Source organism: Cetorhinus maximus, chromosome 12 (assembly GCF_964194155.1).
Source record: "Cetorhinus maximus chromosome 12, sCetMax3.hap1.1, whole genome shotgun sequence".
In the NCBI taxonomy this organism is placed as follows: domain Eukaryota; kingdom Metazoa; phylum Chordata; class Chondrichthyes; order Lamniformes; family Cetorhinidae; genus Cetorhinus; species Cetorhinus maximus.
The window spans coordinates 80,205,512-80,224,762 of NC_135890.1; the positions used below are offsets into that span (position 1 = coordinate 80,205,512).

The window sequence follows — 19,251 nt, forward strand, 5'->3', positions numbered from 1 at the left end:
AAACTGGGCCTTGAATTTATGTCTCTTCCAAAAGACGGCACCTGCAACAGTGCAGCAATTCTTCAGTACTGCACCGAAGTGCTAGCCTTGATTTTGCTCTGAAGTCTCTACAGTGGAATTTAAACACAATCTTCTAACTCAGAGGTAAGAGTGCTCCCCTGAGTCAAGGTGGAGTGGTGATCAGAGTCCTGCAGTTGAACTCAGGACTCTGATCACCACTAGTGAGCTAAAAAGCATCAGTGGGGGTTCAAGTAGATGTTGAAGATCTTGTGACATTATTCCAATTAGAGTCTGATTGCTGTCTGCTCTCTCTTGTTGATAAATTAGCATGTGTGCACATTGCAGCAGGACACTGCTAGGCTCAGCTGTGAGCCCCAGTGGATGGGGTAGACTTTGGGAACTTACAATTTAGGCACACACCAGAGGAAGGGGCATCCCAAAGGAACACTGGAGGGCAGCCGATGCCTTTGGAACCACATCCCAAAGTATGCCAATGCCTTCAGGAGAGGAGGGGAGTTAATCAGGACCGAGGGGAAGTAGAGCTTTGGAAACTTTTCAAAGATGATAAAGTAGTAAATGGAAGATTGTCCTCTCAACGAACTGACCCCAGTGAGCAGATAAACTGTGAGGCTTAAATCAAACCTGATTTATGCAGTGCCAGGCGATCATGACTACAGCCCACCAAGCATTTGCACATAAAATCTGGCTCCAGAGCTCTCAAGTTTGTTTGAATTGGAATTTTAATTGAATTTTAAAATTGAATTTTTAAATAAGGTGCAGTGATGAATTACCCGAACATCTAGACATCAAAGAGCAGAGAGACTGGTCTCATTCTGCACCATCCAAGAGGTATAACAGCTCAATGGGAAAGACAAATGCAACTGACTCTGATGTTTGCACGCTTCAGCTCATGCATGTGTAAAGGAAAATGTTCATATTCCTCAATCAGTGCCGTCACTTCACACAAGAGGCAGCCACCGGAGGGTGGGGAATGCACATACCTACATGAACATGCAAGTTATAACAAAGGCTCATTCATGACTGGAATGATGTATGAACATAGAAAACTGACTGGCAAAAGAATCCTGCTGGTGTAGTAAGCCTGCCCCACCTAATGATAGCAACAGCATGTTTTTATTTAGCACCTTTAACATAATAAAATGCCTCCAGGCTCTTCAGAGGAGCATTATAAAACAAAATTTGACCCCGAGCCACGTAATATTACAGCACATGACCAAAAGCTTGGTCAAAGAAGTAGTTTTAAGGAGAGTCTTAAAATTGGGAAGAGAGGTAGAGAGGTTTAGGGAGGGGATTCCAAAGCTTAGGGGCCTAGTCAGCCGCAGGTACAGCCACCAATAGTGGAGCAATTAAAATTGGGATTGCTCAAGAAGCCAGGAGTAGAGGAGCACAGATATCTCAGGGTTGTGGGTCTGGAGGAGGTTACAGAGATAGGGAGGGGTGAGGCCTTAAAGGGATTTGAAAACAAGGGTGAAAGTTTAAAAATCGAGGCATTGCTTGACTGGGAGCTAATGTAGGTCAGTGATCACGGGGTGTTGGGTGAACGGGATTTAATGCAAGTTAGGCCACAGAAGCAGAGTTGTGGATGACCTCAAAATTTTTTGAGGGTAGAATGTTGGGAGACCAGCAAGGAGTGCATTGGAATAGTCAAGACTAGAGGTAACAAAGACACGAATGAAGGTTTCACAACAGATGAGCTGAGGCAAGGATGTGAGTTAGGTGATGTTACAGAGATAGAAATAGGCAGTCTTAGTGCAGGCATGAGTATGTGGTAAGAAGCTTATCTTAGGGTCAAATATGACACCAAGGTTGCGAGCCATCTGGTTCAGCTTCAGTTGGAAAACAATCTGATATATTAGCTACAGTGGAGCAGCAGAGAGTTAAAAAGCGCTGGTCGTGAAGTAGAGCTAGGAGATAGTCAGCCTATGTGAAAACTAATGCTGTGTTTTCAGATGATGTTGCTGAGGGGCTGTTTGTAGGATGAGAAATTGGACGGGGCCAAGGATAGATGCTTGGGCAATGCCATAGGTAATGGTGTGGCAGCGGGAAGAGAAGCCATTGCAAGTGATCATCTGGCAATGATCAGATCGGTAAGAATGGAACCAGGCGAGTGCAGTCCCACCCAGCTGGACGACAGTGGAGAGGTGTTGGAGGAAGATGGTTTGGTCAACAGTGTTAAAGGCTGCAGACAGGTTGAGAAGGATGAGGGGGGAAATTTTACCTTTGTCACTTTGATAAGAGCCATTTCGGTTCATGGCAGGAGCGGAAAGACGATTGGAGGGATTGGAGTCCCAGAAAAGATGGATACGGATTTGGGAGGTGACAACACATTCAAGGACTTTAGAGAGGAAAGAGGGGTTGGAGATATCACGCCATGATAGCTGCAGCGTCGTGACCAAACACTATCCTCCTCCTACCATTCACTGTGCACTGTGTAATCTCAGGAGATTAAAAATTATCCCCTCCTTTAATATTGCTGAATGTGTTTTATTTTCTGCCTCACCTCTCTTTTTAAGTCTCACTGCCATGTTGTTCATTAAGACTCTCGGGTGGCTACTAAAGATCCCATCCTGTGATGTTGGAAGAAGAGTGTTATTCACAATAAGAGGTTGTGGTGGAGGAATTAATCCAGGCTGATTTTTTTGGTTCAAGCTGGTTTATTTTCAAGACAACTCCTCAATACTACTGACTTCCAAGTAGCTTCCACACAAAGTGTTCAAGTTGTTTCTTTTTATTCTATTTAGATGGGATAATCAATGCCCATCACCTATTTTAACTAGCAGTTGTCTTTAACAAGGTGATTGCCAGGCAGTGTGATTATTTATACATTGACAGATTCCCCTCTTTTCTTTTTAAATTAAAAAACTTTGAAAAAAAACTTAAAGAACATTTTTTTAAACAAACAGAAGGAAATAATGTCACATATTTCCACATCTATAGCTCCCATATTTCCTTTACCAAATATATATATATATATATATATATATATATATTTCATTGCATCATTATAACATAAGACGCCCCTCTTTTCGGAAAACAGTCTGATAGTTGGTGACTTGTGTCATCCCATTGTATCTTAGAGATCTCTCTTCTCTCTAACATTTCTTTTATGCTGGCTAGGACTATTCTTAGCCTTTTTTCAGTGACACTTTTCGTGGAATGAATGTTGTCCCAAAGAGACCAGTTATCAACATAACATTCTATGGGCAAACCTTTCCCACAGTGCCCCTTATATAATATTTCTGTCAGTATATTGGATTAGTAAATCCCCATATCTAATGCTTCTACCAAGGCCAGCGTTTCAGCAGCTAAGGTATTTTTCACTTCCCTTTTTATTTTCTTGGCCTCCCAAGTCAGTGGGCAACATTTATTATTCTTTCCCACCAAGAATATGATAAACCCTGCTGTGCTAGAGTCCCCATCTGGAAGATTGGCATGTGAGGCATTGCTAAAAATGACCAACCTCATATCTTCTGGATCAACCAGGGTTGGAAACTTGAGCACATATCTCTCAGAATTTAATTTTTTAAGTGTTTTATTTGCTCTCAGAACTTGCTCAACTGTAGCATGTTTCATCATGGTACTCATCCCCAACACATCATAACTAGCGTCAGGCCTAGTCTGAGTGCGTAACCAGTTCAATTGCCCAATCAAACTTTTCAACTGTTCTGTTTCTTCCTTGGTAGCAGGATCTTCTTTTTGTGAGGATCTAACCCAAGTTATTGGAATATGATTAACATTTTCTAGATAAGATTTTTGACTCAATATCACTCCTAACTTGCTCTGTTTAATGTCTAAACTTGTGTATTTAAAGGCCCCTGAAGCCTGACTTCCGACCTTGAATTCCTTCTTTATCTCCTCAATTACCCATTGTTCAAATTCTACAGAGCCTCCTCACAGGAAATCATCAACATACATGATAAAGATTCCAGCTAGTTTCTCCTTATGGTACCAGTAGAACATCGTGGGGTCGGCTTTAACTGAATGCAACCTGTTTTTAACAGGACAGACCTCATGGAAAAATACCAAACTTTGGTGCATCATTCAACCCATAAACACACTTGTTCAATTTCTATAGCTTTCCTTCTACATCCCCGGCTTCTTTGGATGGTTTAAAAAAAACTTCCCTTTGATACTTCTCCCCCTGTAAAAATGCAGTCTTTATATCAATTGATTTGCACTGCACTCCCAGGAATAGGATGCCAAAATAGCTAAAAAAAATCTTCAAACTCACTTTCCCCACAGTAGCCGAATCCACTCTGACATCCCGATCTCCTGGTCTCTTTTCAAAGCCTCGGGCTACTAACCTCGCTTTGGCCTTATATGTGCCATCTAGGAGTACCTTTTCTGTACAGATCCAACTGTGAGATAAAGCTTATTGTCCTGTCAGGTATTTTAGAATATACCCCAAACTCCTTACAACTTCCTAACTCTTTCAGTTTGGCTTCCTTTATCAGCTTATTTTCCAATTTATTAGCAGCTACTCGAATCTCTCGGTCATAAGGACTTCTATTGAGATTCCTAGCTTGTTCTGTAGTCCTCCTTGTTAAGCTACGGCCTCTACTCACATTCCTCTCCCTTTCTGGACTGCTACTATATGATCGTTCTCCCATGCGAACAGAACCCCGTTCGCAAGTCCGGTGATTTTTTTCTCAGGTCACGACCACTTTCTGGTCCACTGTCAGAACTCATGCTGAGCTTTCTGGGTTTCCACATCTTTACCTCGGTTTGCCAATTGATAGGTCTTTTCTCTGTCCTTTATCCTGCACATTTAGCCAATGTTTATATTTTCCAGTGGCCTTTCCTGCTCTCCCTACGATGGTGGCATCCCTCCACCCACTGGTCCCTTCTGGCACGTATGTTCCTTGTGCTCCTGTTGGACGCATAGCATTGTCCTGTACCTCAGTATTACTTTGTTCATAGTGTGTGTGTGTATATATATATATATATATATATATATATAATATATATATATATATAATATATATACACACACACAGTGCTACTGACTTCCAAGTAGCTTCCACACAAAGTGTTCCAGCTGTTTCTTTTTATTCTATTTAGATGGGATAATCAATGCCCATCACCTGTTTAACTAGCAATTGTCTTTAACAAGGTGATTGCCTTGCAGTGTGATTATTTATACATTGACAAAGAACAGGGATGTTCTCCCCAGTGTCCTAACTGATATTTATCCTTCAACCAACATCACCAAAAAGCAGATCATCTGACCATTATCACATTGCTGTTTGTGGGATCTTGCTGTGTGAAAATTAGCTGCTGGCTCTCTTGGGTTGCTTTTCAAAAGTACTCGATTGGCTGTTAAACATTTTGGAATGTCCTGAGGTCATGAAAAGCAGGAGATAAATGCAAGTCTTTCTTCCCGGACTGAGAGGTAGGAGTGGGTAGCTCAGTTATTGCTGCTGGGAACATCCGAAGACTATTCCAAATCCTTAGCGCAAACTCACAGATTCTTTAATGTTGAACATAATTCCCCCACAAAAACAAACCCTCAGTTTGCCCACAATGTGTGTTGAATTAGAACTTTTTAATGTGTCCTGTGGTTTGTACGACATGGAATGCGCCAGTAAAAACATTTCCTAACACAAATATTTGTTTTTGTACTTTCAGGCCTTGCCACGACTCAAGCTCAGAACGTTCCGGTCATTAACAGCGTGGGCGGCAGCCTGACGACCCTTCAGCCAGTGCAGTTTCCACAGCAACTACATGCCCACCACCAGCAGCCAATCATGCATCAGGTCCAGGGTCACATGGCTCAGAGTTCATTCATGGCTACAATGGCACAGCTTCAGAACCCACATGGTGAGAAACTTTCTTGTTTATTGTCATTCCAGAGGGCTGTGGCTTCAAAAGCAATTTTATGGAATTCAACATTTAGCGCAAAACTCCCTTCTCCCCAAAACACTTTGCATTTAAAGTCTTGCTGGCGATGTGTCCCGTGTTCTATCCTGTTTATGAGATTACCCATATTTTGCAGAACTGCTGATCAAATATATTGGGAACAGAGGAGGGGAAATTCCTTCTTCCCCACGCAAAAAGCTTGCTTTTCTTCGATGTTTCTCAACCACTAACTGAAACACACAATTCCTGTGGAAACAGATTTCTTGGTGGTAAATTTATCAGCCGTCATGAGACACCTGTAATAATACAAAAGGAAAATATTGCAGATGCTGGAAATCTGTAAGAGAAACAGAAAATGCTTACCAGGCCTGGCGGCAAAGAAAGCTCTTTCTGATGAAAGGTCATCAACATGAAACATTGGGCTGAATTTTCTCAAATCCCAGGTTGTCCGGCCGGTGGGGCCGAATTTGACCCCCGAGCCCTTGCGGCCGGATGGCGGCACGCTGAGTAGGATATTATTGGCGGCAGTCAATTCGGAAGCCACCACTGGCACCACCATCTTCAACTGAGGATAACATCCTGCCTCTCAAAGCCGGAAGCCCAATCAGAGGACCAGCAGCTCGGCAGCGCCACCGGTAGAGATGCTGAGGCACCCTTGAAGGGCAGTTGAGCTGTTTATTCATTGTGCCAGGGCCAGGTAGGCAGGCCTTGGCAATTGGAGGGGTGAACCTTCCAGTGGCGGCATCGCAGCCGCGGGGGCAATCATTACTGCCGGGGAGTGGGGGAGACCTCTACGGGCCATGGAGCGGCTATTAAAGATGCACCCCCCCCGAACTGAAATCTATTGGGAAGCCGCCATGGTTTCCCTGCTAGTGGGGGGCAGGAAGTGACCATTAATTGGCTGCCCACCTCCGGTCAGTGGGCAGCTGCCAATCCCGCCATTGAGAATATCCCGTGGCGGCAGGAAGATGTTGGGCTTCCCTCTCCATGTCTTCTGCCGCCATTTTGCAAGGTTTACCACCTCCCAGCCTGTCTCCAGAGGGCTGGTGAAACTCAGCCTGTGAACTCTGTTTCTCTCTCCACAGGTGCTAACCAGACCTGCTGAGTACTTCCAGAAATTTCTGCTTTTATGCCACCTGGAATAATGATGCTTTAGTGATTCTCAAGCAGTTAATGGGCCTCTTAACCTTGATGAATGCATACATTCCAGCTGAGAAAGCCAGTCTTGTAAGCATATCCAACATTCCTAAACTTAGTTCATCAATGAATGCTCTGGCCAAAGCCAGGCCCTTGGCTCATTGTCTCCTGATGCTTCATACTGAGCTGATAACTTGGAAGATTTTGTCAGTGGTGGTTTGCCACTGGAGCAGGGAGAGGAGGCAGGTCCCAAGTCTACCTCAGCCTGTACAGGAATCGAACTGGCACTGCTGGCATTATTCTGAAACAGACGCTAGCCAACCAAGCTAACCGGCGCCCATTCCTACACTTATATCAGAGGAAACATTACAAGTGCTTGAAATCACAAAGATTTTAGTGTTGAATTCAGAGTAGGAGCTGCAGTTCCACAGAGGTTCTTTAGGCCCCATTTCCCTCTCTACACCATGCAGTGCATTTATTTCCCTTGACCACTTCTTCCCAAGGAAGGTACCATACTTGAGGAAGGATGTGAAGGCATTGGAGAGAGTACAGAGGAGATTCACAAGAACGGTTCCAGGGATGAAGAACTGTAGCTATGAGGATAGATTGGAGAGGTTGAGACTGTTTTCCTTGGAGAAAAGAAGGCTGAGAGGAGACTTGACAGAGGTATTCAAGATCCTGAGGGGTACAGACAGGTAAATAGTGAAATAGTGAGAAACTGTTCCCACTCAAGGGAGCATCAAGAACTAGGGGGCATAGATTCAAAATAATTGACAAAAGGAGTAAAAGTGATGTGAGGAAAAATGTTTTCACCCAGAGGGTGGTTGGAGTCTGGAACGAACTTCTTGAGAGGATGGTAGAGGCAGGTTTGATCAAAGTATTCAAAAGGGAATTGGATTGCTATCTAAAAAGAAAGAATGTGCAAGGTTACGGGGATAAGGCAGGGGAGTGGGACTAGGTAGAATGCTCTTTCAGCGAGCCAGTGCAGACTCGATGGGTCAAATGTACAGATTCTATGATTCTGTGATAGTGGGCTGATGCACCAAACCTGCCTTGCCCTGAGAATGTGGCACTGCACCAATATTGCAATAGTACAGATTTTGTGCTCAAGTCCTGTGGTGGAGCTTGACTGGCCTTAACTCAGAAGCAAAAGGATATTTTATTCTTTCACAGGATGTGGGCAATTATTGCCCATCCCTAATTGCCTTTGAGAAGGTGGTGATGAGCTGCCTTCTTGAACCGCTGAAGTCTACATGGTGTAGGTACACCCACAGTGCTGTTAGGGAGGGATTCCCAGGATTTTGGCCCAGCGAATGTGAAGGAACGGCGATATAGTTCCAAGCCAGGATGGTGTGTGGCTTGGAGAGGAACTTGCAGGTGGTGGTGCTCCCATGCATCTGCTGCCCTTGTCCTTCTAGGTGGTAGAGGTCGCGGGTTTGGAAGGTCCTGTCAACTGACAGTTGATAGCCATCAGCTGAGGCAATCCATATTGGTAAGAAATTGTATTCTTCTTTTGCACCATGTTATGAATTTTAAAAATAATACATCCAAAACAATATGGAATAAAAAGAAAGGGATGATCATCGTGTGGTCACCATGGTGATGATCACTGCACAGGATAGTGGACAGGTAGCTTCAATATCCTTTCATCCCAGAGGTCAATACTGTATTTCAAAAAGTTGCAACAATGAGTATAAAGGCCACATAGACAGAGAATGCCAATGCCTGAAATCCCACCCAAATAACATTCCCCTTCACCTAAATTCCTGCAATCACAAATTTCTTCAAAGTTTGAAGCTGATCATTGTATTCACATTAGAACAACTGATAAGTAAGTGGTGGAATTTTACTGCAAATGAGGTAAAGTGTTTTGGGGGTAAGAGAGTTTATTGATACTTCAACGTTGGCACTAATTAGCAGTCAATTGTACTATGGCACATATTATACTTTAGTTAGCAAGCAGACGATGCAGTCTGCCACTTCTATCCTAGTTCATGTGTTGATCAGACCCAGGGCTCTTGGGTGTTCCTGGTGAGTGGTCCAAAAACTCTGAGATGTCTTTTCCACCCTTACCTCTGCTGACCCCTCTACATTTTAGTTGCCAAGGGTATCCCCACAAATGCCATTTTTGCGAGGCAGCTGTCTGCCTTGAGATTAACAGTTGTCCTTGCAGAGTTCTCAGTTCTGCTAACATCTAAGATCATAAAATCATAAGAGTTAGAAGCAGGAATAGGCTGTCTACCTTGCTAGCTTGCTTCCTCATCAGAGCTAATCTTGTGCTGGGCTGCAGTTTGCATGCGAAAAAATAACGGGTTAGATGGCATTAGCCAGCTAGAGAAGGTTAGAATGTTTTAGTCAGCTCTCAGCCGGATGTATTCAGCTGTTATATATTTAGCTGTTTATCTTACACCAACCTCCTATTGAACCTCGGCCCTAACCTAAGGATTAGCATGATATTGACCTCATGATCCAGCTGGATGTAAAACTGGACAATTTTTAATAGGCACGATACACATGACAAGCACAAGCCCATGTTATAAGATTAAAACCAGGGAGAGAATGCCAGCCAAGTGATGCTGTCTTACGTTGTACACAGCCTCCCACCATATCTGCTCCCAAATTTATTAATATGATTGACTGCAGCCTCATTCTGTCATTTGAGTTCGGTGCGGTATCTTTCTGATTGCCTGTAGTGGTAGGGGTAGTAAATTGGAGTATCAACTTAAAGCTCAAGGAGAGACATGGAATGGATGTGTCTGAATGTTATGACAGCTTCTTGTGCCTCCCTTTGGAGACTTACTTGGACTCTGATCTCAGTTATGCTATGTGTCTGAACTTGAATCAAGACAGTGTCAGACACCATTGTCAGTTCTGCATAAAATAGAAAGTTGGGGCACTCACTGTGCAGATTTTGCTCCCATATGGATAGTGGTTATTTGACATTGTCACAGAATAACCGAGAAGGCCCATGTAACCATGTTTCACTCTTTCCTATTTCTAATGCTGTACATGCTCCATACACTTCGTGACTGCTCATCTAGTGTGAAAACAGAAGCAGCACACTATTTTACAACACATCACATCCACATATCCAGGCACCTTTACTTAGCAAACAAAATGACAGGTCAGGCGCAGCCCAGGTGAGATTTGACTTCACTAGAATTCAAGAGTAGTTGACAGATTCCTTTTACATATCTTCCCCCATCACCTCAAACGATGTAACTTTAAAGACTCACGGGGGCTGTTGTCGGTCTTCTGGAGAGTTTCTGTTCCTAAATTACCTTACCTTGGAGGTTAACATCTCTCATTATACAGTAATTGATAAAGTATTAAAAACCAAATGTCTGTAATTAGAGCCAACTCTGAGGCTGGGCAATGAGGGAACATATTAGGATCCATTTCGGTCACATTATTGTCCACCCTGTAGAGTTCAGAAAACCTTGAAATCCAATCAGATAACAACCAAAAATGACCTCATGTTGTGGCTAGTCCTGAGTTCTCTCCGTTTGATCATGGGATAATTTTACAGCATAGGGGACCCCCAGCTTGCCTATTAGGGAGCAATGGATCCATGGACAATTGTTGCAGGTGTTTGAAACCCCACCCCCCTTCCCACCCCGTTGGGTAGAGAAGGTCACCATCTGGAAAAGGTGAAGCCTGTTCTTTCCCCACTGTGCCTCACCCCACCATATATGTATGTCAATTTTAGCCCCTTTCCTCTAGTTACTGACACCTATTGTGCTTGTTAGCTCTGTATCTCTGGCTTTGGGTCCCCCTAGTTTCTACCCATTCCTTAAATTGTTTAAAAAGTTCCACCTGTTTTTTCCTGACCTCATTCTGCTGTTGATGCCCAATGCAAACTGTGCCAGCATAAATTCACCTTCTTTGGTCGTAAGAATAAAAAAGCAGAATATTTTTTAAAAGGTGAGAAACTTCTAAGTGTTAATATTCAAAGAGGCTTGGGTGTGCTTGTACAAGGAACACAAAGTTAGCATGCAGATACAGCAAGCATTTAGAAAGGCGGATAGCATGTTGGCCTTTATTGCAAGAGGATTGGAGTACAAGAATAAAGAAGTCTTACTACGATTGCACAGAATTTTGGTGAGACCACATCTGGAGTACTGTGTGCAGTTTTGAACTCCACATTTAAGAAAGGATGCATTTGCATTGGAGGTGGTACAGCAAAGGTTCACTAAATTGGTCCCTGTGATGAGGGGGTTGTCCTTTGATGAGAGGCTGAGTAAATTGGGTGTATATTCTCTGGAGTTTAGGAGAATAAGAGGCAATCTCATTGCAACCTACAAAATTCTGAAGGGTGGACACTGAGAGATTGTTTCCGCTTGTCGGAGAATCTAAAACACCAGGGCACAATCTCAGGACAAGGGGCCAATCATTTAGGACTGAGGTGAAGAGAAATTTCTTCATTCAAACGTTTGTGAATCTTTGGAATTCTCTACCCAAGAGACTTGTGAATGCTCCATTGTTGAATACATTTCAGGCTGGGATAGACAGATTTCTCAGTCTCTCAGGGAATTAAGGGATATGGGGAGTGGGCGGGAAAATGGAGCTGAGGCCCAAAGTAAGTCATGATCATGATGAATGGCAGGGCAGGCTCGCTGGGTCATGTGGTCTACTCCTGCTCCAATTTCTTATGATCTTATGTTTTTTTTTACTCTCTGCCAACAACAATATATTTGGAATTCCTGCATCATAGTTTTCAGAATCTGCCCTCTATTTTTCACCAAATCTTCAGCAACGGACTTGCAGATTTCACAAAACCTGAAGCTTGAGTATATAGACAAAATCCCTTTGCACACTGAGACAATGGAAGAACATTCTATCCTTCTTAATGAATTGTTGAACCAATAATGGTGTAAAGATGAATCCAAGGAAAGCTCAGATTGTTAGGTTCTGATTTAAATATCCCAGTGTGATTTTAGAGCATGGATCTAGACAGGTAACAGACAATATCAGGTATAGGCAAAGCACTGGTGCCAATAGATGTTCTTTTGGGACATTCTTGAGATAATTGGGCTATCATAGGAAGTGCATAGTAATTTGGTAGCTAGATTAATGGTTACTCTCCTTAAAGGGAGCATTATGGGAATGGCAATTCAGGAACAGGCAGTGACTGATTTAAAAACTGTGGCCCAGGCATTGGCACTCAGTAACTTGATTCTGGAGGTGGGGTGTTGATTCCTCAGTTTCCACAGTTCAATTACAAGAAGATCCTGCTGTTAAGGTCTCAGTTGCATATGCATCCTGAATCCTGACACTCATCCAGGAAGCATATAATGACTGCGAAAAAAACGCTTGCTTCTGGGCTACAAATAAGTTTGTAACTTATTTTTATTTAACCTGATTTAGTTAACCATTAGCTTACAGATAGCAAAGGAGATTTTGTTTTTTAAGGGTGCTGTATCAAAAGTTTAATTTTGCTACCTGGCCTGTGTTGCATATTGCCAAATTTGTACATTTATTTTGTATAAAACTATATCCCCAAATTTCTTCCAAAACACATCTAAAATGTGATTGAATGTTTTTAACTTCAAAAATGGTTATTTGCCTTATTTCTTGAGAAAATGACTTGCTGGGTCAGCTGGAAGGACTGCCAGCATGAATCGGGCACATGTGACAATCCCTGTGCTGGAATGGGTAGGCCCTTGGGCTGACTCATTTAAATGAGACCAATAAGCTTCAGACACCCACTGGACATCCCCAGGCACGTCCATGGCTTTGAGCTTCAGAATGCTACATCACCAGTTGCTGCGGCCCTCAGATAAGTCCTGGGACAGAGTCGCAGGGAAGCAATCGGGGAGAACCAAACAACAGTCAATGGTGATGCAGCTTAACAAGTACCAACGAAAGCTTAATGAAAGGCACTGCATGTAGACCATGTTTTCCTGGGCTGGATTTGAACCAATGCCTCCCGAGATTAAGAAGCAGCAGGGTAACCCAGTGTGGCGTCCAGTCATTGTGGTAACTAACATACTGTGGGACTCGCTTTTCCATGCAGAATCTGACTGAACAGAAATGTGAAAGCGAGAACCCAACCGAGATTACCTTCTTAAACTAAATTAAACAGCATACACTTAGCATATGTGACTGCCAGCTGTAACCATGGAGATTCCCTCACTATTGACTGTTTCTAAGCAAATTACTCTGGAGCATTGATAGCCACAAACAAAATCCCACTAGCTCTGCATAGTCAGCCCATGGGAAGCTTATTAGGAGCCCCATCTGAATTAAATAGAAACAATTCACAGTCTAGTCCAAGTAAAGTTAAGGTCATCCAAACCTCTGCTGCCGATACCCATTCATCCATCACCCCTGTGCTCTCCGGCCTACATCTGTTCCTTGGCTAAGCAAGCATCAGTTTTAAGCTTCACGTTCTACTTTTCAGTTCCTTCCATAGCCTCACTCCTCTCTGTCTCTGTAATACCCTCCAGCCCTACAAAGCTGATTTTAAACTTTTGCACAATAACAACATCGTAAAGGATCAAAATTGACACCATTTTAATGAAAATTATCCCTGTTTGTCTTCAGCAAATTGAAAGGAAAAGCACGAGATAATTGTGCCCAAAATGACATTTTTCCACCTTTTGCTTTTTGACCCTTTCATATTCCTACCCCTGCTTCCCCCTCCTATCCTCATGCTCCCTCAGTTCAGTCTAGTGTGTAGGGCCATTGAGCCCTGTGGAAATTCTTAAAGCCCTTATCAAGTGCTCAAAGTTGTTGGCATCTTATGGACCTCCACCCAACCCCGACTCTGTGATATGGTATAAACTCTACTATCACAGTACCCCATACTCTGGTCAAGAACTTACAAAACTCACCCACTGGTGAAGTGGAATTCCAGTCAGTAATGGAGATTCAGCCTCGAAACCAATGGGCAGAAACATAATGTTGTCCCAGCTGCTCTAGTGAGATATCCTGTCCAGTACCAACCTGTATGTACTAAAAATAGTCACCCTACGTACACATCAATAGATTTACCAGTGTTCTAGAATCACCTATAGGTCCTCACATGCCATCAGGATGTCCCACAGTGCTTCACAGATAATGAAAAAATGCCATCACAGTTGTAATTTAGAAAACATAGCAGCCAATTCTTGCACAGCAAAGTCCCACAAACAGCAATGTGATAAAAGACCAGATCACCTGTCATAGCGATGTGGATTAAATGATTAACATAGCCTGAGAACTCCCCAGTGAAATAGTGCCATGGGATCTTTTACATCCACCTGCGAGGGAGATGGGGCCTAAGTTTAACACCACATCCAAAATAACTGCACTTCTGACATTGCTCTCTTAGCACTTCACTTGAGTGGCAACCTAAATTATGTGTTCAAGTGTCAGGACTTGCATTTTGATGACAGGCCATTGACCTGAAACATTAACTCTGTTTCTCTCACCACAGATGCTGACTGACCTGCTGAGTATTTCCAGCATTTCCTGTCCTTATTTCAGATTTCCAGCATCCGCAGTATTTTGCTCTTGTTGCAGGGTATTTCTTCCTGGCCAATATTCATTTCTCAACCACCATCACTAAAACATATCATCTGGTCTTTATTGCAGTGCTGTTTGTGTGAGCTTGTTGTGTGTAAATTGGCTGCCATATTTCCTGCATTATAACAGTGACTTCACTTAAGAAGTATTTTATGGAATGTAAAGTGCTTTGGGATATCCTCAGGTCATAAAAGGCACGACAAAAATGCATTTATTTATTTATTTAGAGCAGTTTCTAACAACCCCCATCCTCAATACAAACTGTAAATGACATATTGACTGGAAAACAGGCTGCGTGAGCATGGCCATCTATGAACAAACTGCTGGCCAACTTTACCATTCTCAAAATGGTGGATAATCTGATAAAGGACAAAGGAAATTTTTAATTATTATTTAAATGTTATTGCAAATATTGCATTTGTCTTGAAAAAGATTTAAATACCCGGGAATGTATATATGAAGACCTGTTCCTTTAAGCGAACTCATGATTAAGAAAGGGATCACTTCACTGGCATAGAGGGACACTTTAGCCAATGAGAATAATTTGAATGGATTCTGCTGCTTGGTAATAATGAATGGTTTCCCTTCTTTAATAAGGAACAGTCATTGATTACTTTAAGTGAATGTTATATTGCTTCTCCTTAAAAAATTTTACTCTATAATTATTATCATAATTTGATTAGCTTTTTAGGAAATGAAATAGTTCCACACAAATATTAATGGTAAGAGTGCTAATAGTTTTACTTTGTGTTAATGCTTGCCAGATCAAATGCAAATAAGTAATTTACTGTTAATTTACGCACTCTTGGAAAAGCAGTAGTGGTGCCAATAAATTAGAATAATGTTTCTGTACTACATAGACCCCCTTGGGTCTGCCTCTCAATATATTGTAAATTTCAACAAATGTTCTTATTACATACACATTTTTAAACACAATTATCCAACCAGCCTATAGTCATGCAACATAACTTCAGATTTTTCATTGCTAAACCATTGTTTTTTTTAAAAGAAACATTGTAATATTTGGTTAGAAAGCAAAAGACTGGGATTAAGTTGCAAAATTAAGTCTGATAGCTGTGGCACAGGGTTGCTGAGTTATGGCCGTCTGTGATTCCACATGTGGAGGAATCCACTAGGGAAAAGCATTTGACAATTAAATACAAAAGACCCCATGAAATTGATCAACTTCTCTTAAAATCATCAATCTGTCCTTTCCAGAGTTTCACCTTGTGTCAGTACACATTGTCCCAATATATCTAATGTGAGTGATAAAACAAGCCAGGAGAGACTGCAAGGTGAACACAGGTAATGGATTAACACCAGGATATGGGGGAAAAGGAATGGGCAAAGGGTGGTATAGTGGTTAGTGCTGCTGCCTCACAGCTCCAAGGACCTGGGTTCAACCCTGACTGTGGGTGTCTGTCTGTGTGGAGTTTGCACATTCTCCCCCTCTCTGTGTGCGTTTCTGCCAGGTGCCTTGGTTTCCTCCCACCATCCAAAGATGTGCTGCTAAGGTGGACTGGCTATGGTAAATTATGCCCCTGTGTGTGGACTGGTGTCCTGTCCTGGGTGTACCCTGCCTTGCACCCATTGCCTGGCAGGACTCCCCATGACCCTGAATTGGATGAAGATGTTCTGGAAAAGTGAGGAATGGGCAATATGCCAGCTTTACATAGTCAGAGTTGTAGCTTGAATCAATGTTCATTTTGGTAGCTCAGCCTTTAGGTTTAGGAAGCTATTCAAGTGACAGGTTGTTTCATATCTTCATGCCACTTTTTCCCCTTTGGGGAAATGTTGGAAAGATTAACAGGCTGGTTATCAACCTGTTGAGCCTTGTCATGAGAGCTCCTTCTGTGGTCAACAAGTCCTGGAGTGGGACTCTAACCTGGAGCTTCTGACTCAGAGTCAGGGGCACTACCAACTGAGCCACACAACCAACAGATCGATTGAAACATTTTATATGGAAAATGCTGGAAATGTTAAATTTAAGCAGTATTGGAATATTGTATGATGGGTTGACTTGTCTGAATGTAGGGGAAGGAGGCTGCTGAAGACAAAGAGTCATAGCATAATTGGTCATACTGCAATAGTTTTGGAGCCGGACCAAAGTTTTGGTTCACCACGTCGCGGCCCTGCCTGAGTTCTCACTACTCTGCAGAAATTCTTCATTCCAAGTTGACTCTTTGTTCCACATCACTCCCCGCTTCCTTGTTCCCAATTCCTCACTCCATGTGGCTCCTGGATTCCCTAATCCAAAGTCCTCATTGTTTTACTGTTTGCTCGAGCAGGCTGCACCCTGAGAGGCTTATGCTTGGTGTTTCTGTCTGTCATAGAATTTTGCTCGGAATTTGATGAAAGAATGGCGAAACATAAACATCAAATACCGATGGAAGTAAATCTGGAAACTGCCCAGAACAGGACTTACTTCCAACAAAATCAGAACTGCACGCTCATAACATTTCCTCTGCACACACAGCTATCGGCCTGATTGGCATTATCCCAGAGTATTCCTAAACAGGAAGGAACATTTGGGTGCAGCTATAGTAACTCTTCCAGCCCAGAACTTATGTTTCAAATGGGACCAGAGTTGCTTTCTGAAATTTTCCACTTCCTGTAGTAACAGCAACCAATTGTGGTGCAGCTTCTCACGTATTCTGATTCAACCATGTTTGCACAAAGATTCTTTGACACAATCTAGTGGAGAAACTCAAAGAATAATATGGGGCAGAATTGTCCCCTCTTGCCTTAAGCTCCGTGGCGGGACCGGGAAGTCGGAGTGACTCCCAGGGCCTGTTACGTGCGATCATGCGCTCCCTGCCTCCTTATTTATGCATGCGCATGGTTCATGTCGAGTCTCGTGGCAGGGCGGGCAGGAAGTCAGCCACTCCGCTGCCATGTTCGGGTGCCATATTTAAAAGGAAGCCCAGACAGCCAGTCATTAATGGCTCAGAGTGAACGGCAGCTCTATACCTTGCTGAGATCTCGTTGTAATGAGAACTCTCGGGGCCAGACCTGCTGCCATGTGGCCTTCACCAGACAGTGAGGATTGAAGCAAAAAGCTCTCAAACAGTCTCCACATGATTATTAGGGTTTTCCTGTCGTTGCCCTGCTGTGCTGACCTTCAGCTCCATCCACCCGAGAAAACCCGTCCCACCCCTACCTTGACGTTTTGCGGTTGGACATTGAGGGTGTTGCCTTGGTCACAGTGTTGAGCTGCCTGTGTCTCAGGATGGTGCGTGTCACGTGTCAGACTGTCTTCGCCACCTTTTATCCTCCTCCTGTCGCCCACCAACTTGTCCCCCATCATCACCGACGCCCCCCCTAATGTCACTTTCGTTCTCCCCTCATAACCTTTGGGCCTATCCCCATCACCCTGGACATGATCATGGTCAATTTGAACATGTCTTTCCTCCCTGCTGAGCCCACCCCAGTCACCCACCTTGATCCTCCCCACTCCCATAATCTGTGCCACCATGCTTGTCCCCCTCAATGACTCTCCAGATAAAAACAACAGCCGCCATACCCAAACCCCGACCCTACCACCTAACTGCATCCCTCTTCCCCCCCTCACAGTCACCGTCCCTTCCTATCATCAGCATCCTACAGATCTCCCCCAAGGATTCCAACATCGACTCAATCAACCCCTCCATCTGAAACACTCTGGCCCCATCCCCCCACTCAGTCCCCACCTTCCCCTTCATGCTTTCCTCTCTTCCCTAGCCTCTTTATGCCTTCCTCCCTCCTCCTTCTCCTTTAAGTCTTCCTCCATCCCCCTTCCCCTTCATACTTTCCTCCCTCCCTGTTCTCCTTCATGCTTTCTTCATAAGCATTCCCCTTCATGCCTTCCTCCCCACCTCACCTCACCCACCACCCCCCCCACTACTTTGTGTCTTCCACCCACCCCCTTCCTCTCTTCTGGCTGCCCCCCCTCTCATCCCCCCACCATTTCATGTCTTCTGCACGTATCATACCTGTGGTCAGCTCTAGTGGTGAAGACAGTGTTGAGTGTAAGGTAAGTGCTCTAGAGTTCTCCCTCGCTGTAAGAGGTAACGGAATGGCATAAATTCCCACTGACAGGGTGGAAGGTTTGACAGGGGCGCGTGTGTTTCCGGCCTATTGGGGTTTTCATGAGCATGCATAAGATGCAAATGGGTTCCCATCAAGCTTCAGTGGGAAAGTTGACCCGCTATCAACCCACCATGAACACCAGGGGAGGAAGATCCCAACCTCATTTCCAGACGTCAGGAAACTGGTTTTTTACATCGCAGCCTATCCTCTCCCCCCCACCCCCGCCCGCCACGAATCCCGGATGATTCCGCCCATGATGATATCCTTTTTCTCTATCTCTGGAATCTACCATTCCTAGACATTTATCTAATTAGTACTTCAAGTGATAACCTTCTATTAAATGGAAACTCCTGACTGGATTTTCAGTGAAACTGCACATGGACATTGATGGATAATTGGCTAAGCAGATAGTTACAAACATACAAACAAGGAGCAGGAGTAGGCCATTCGGCCCCTCGAGCCTGCTCTGCCATTTAATAAGATCATGGCTGATCTGATAGTAACCTGAAATCTGCATCCCACCTACCCCGATAACCTATCACCCCCTTGCTTACCAAGAATCGATCCACCTCTGCTTTAAAAATATTCAGAGGATCTGCTTCTACCGCCTTTTCAGGAAGAGGCTTCCAACGACTCACGACCCTCTGAGAGAAAAAA

At 43.6% G+C, this 19,251-nt stretch overlaps 1 protein-coding gene across 1 annotated transcript in view; it reads left to right on the forward strand.

The window, feature by feature from the left end:
- The window catches only part of LOC144687630 (hepatocyte nuclear factor 1-alpha-like), a 225,990-nt gene that overhangs the window by 148,107 nt on the left and 58,632 nt on the right, over window positions 1-19,251 (forward strand). The window contains exon 7 of the mRNA XM_078554000.1: window positions 5,650-5,841. Within this exon, the coding sequence (XP_078410126.1) occupies window positions 5,650-5,841 (192 nt within the window). The remainder of the gene's footprint in view (window positions 1-5,649; window positions 5,842-19,251) is intronic.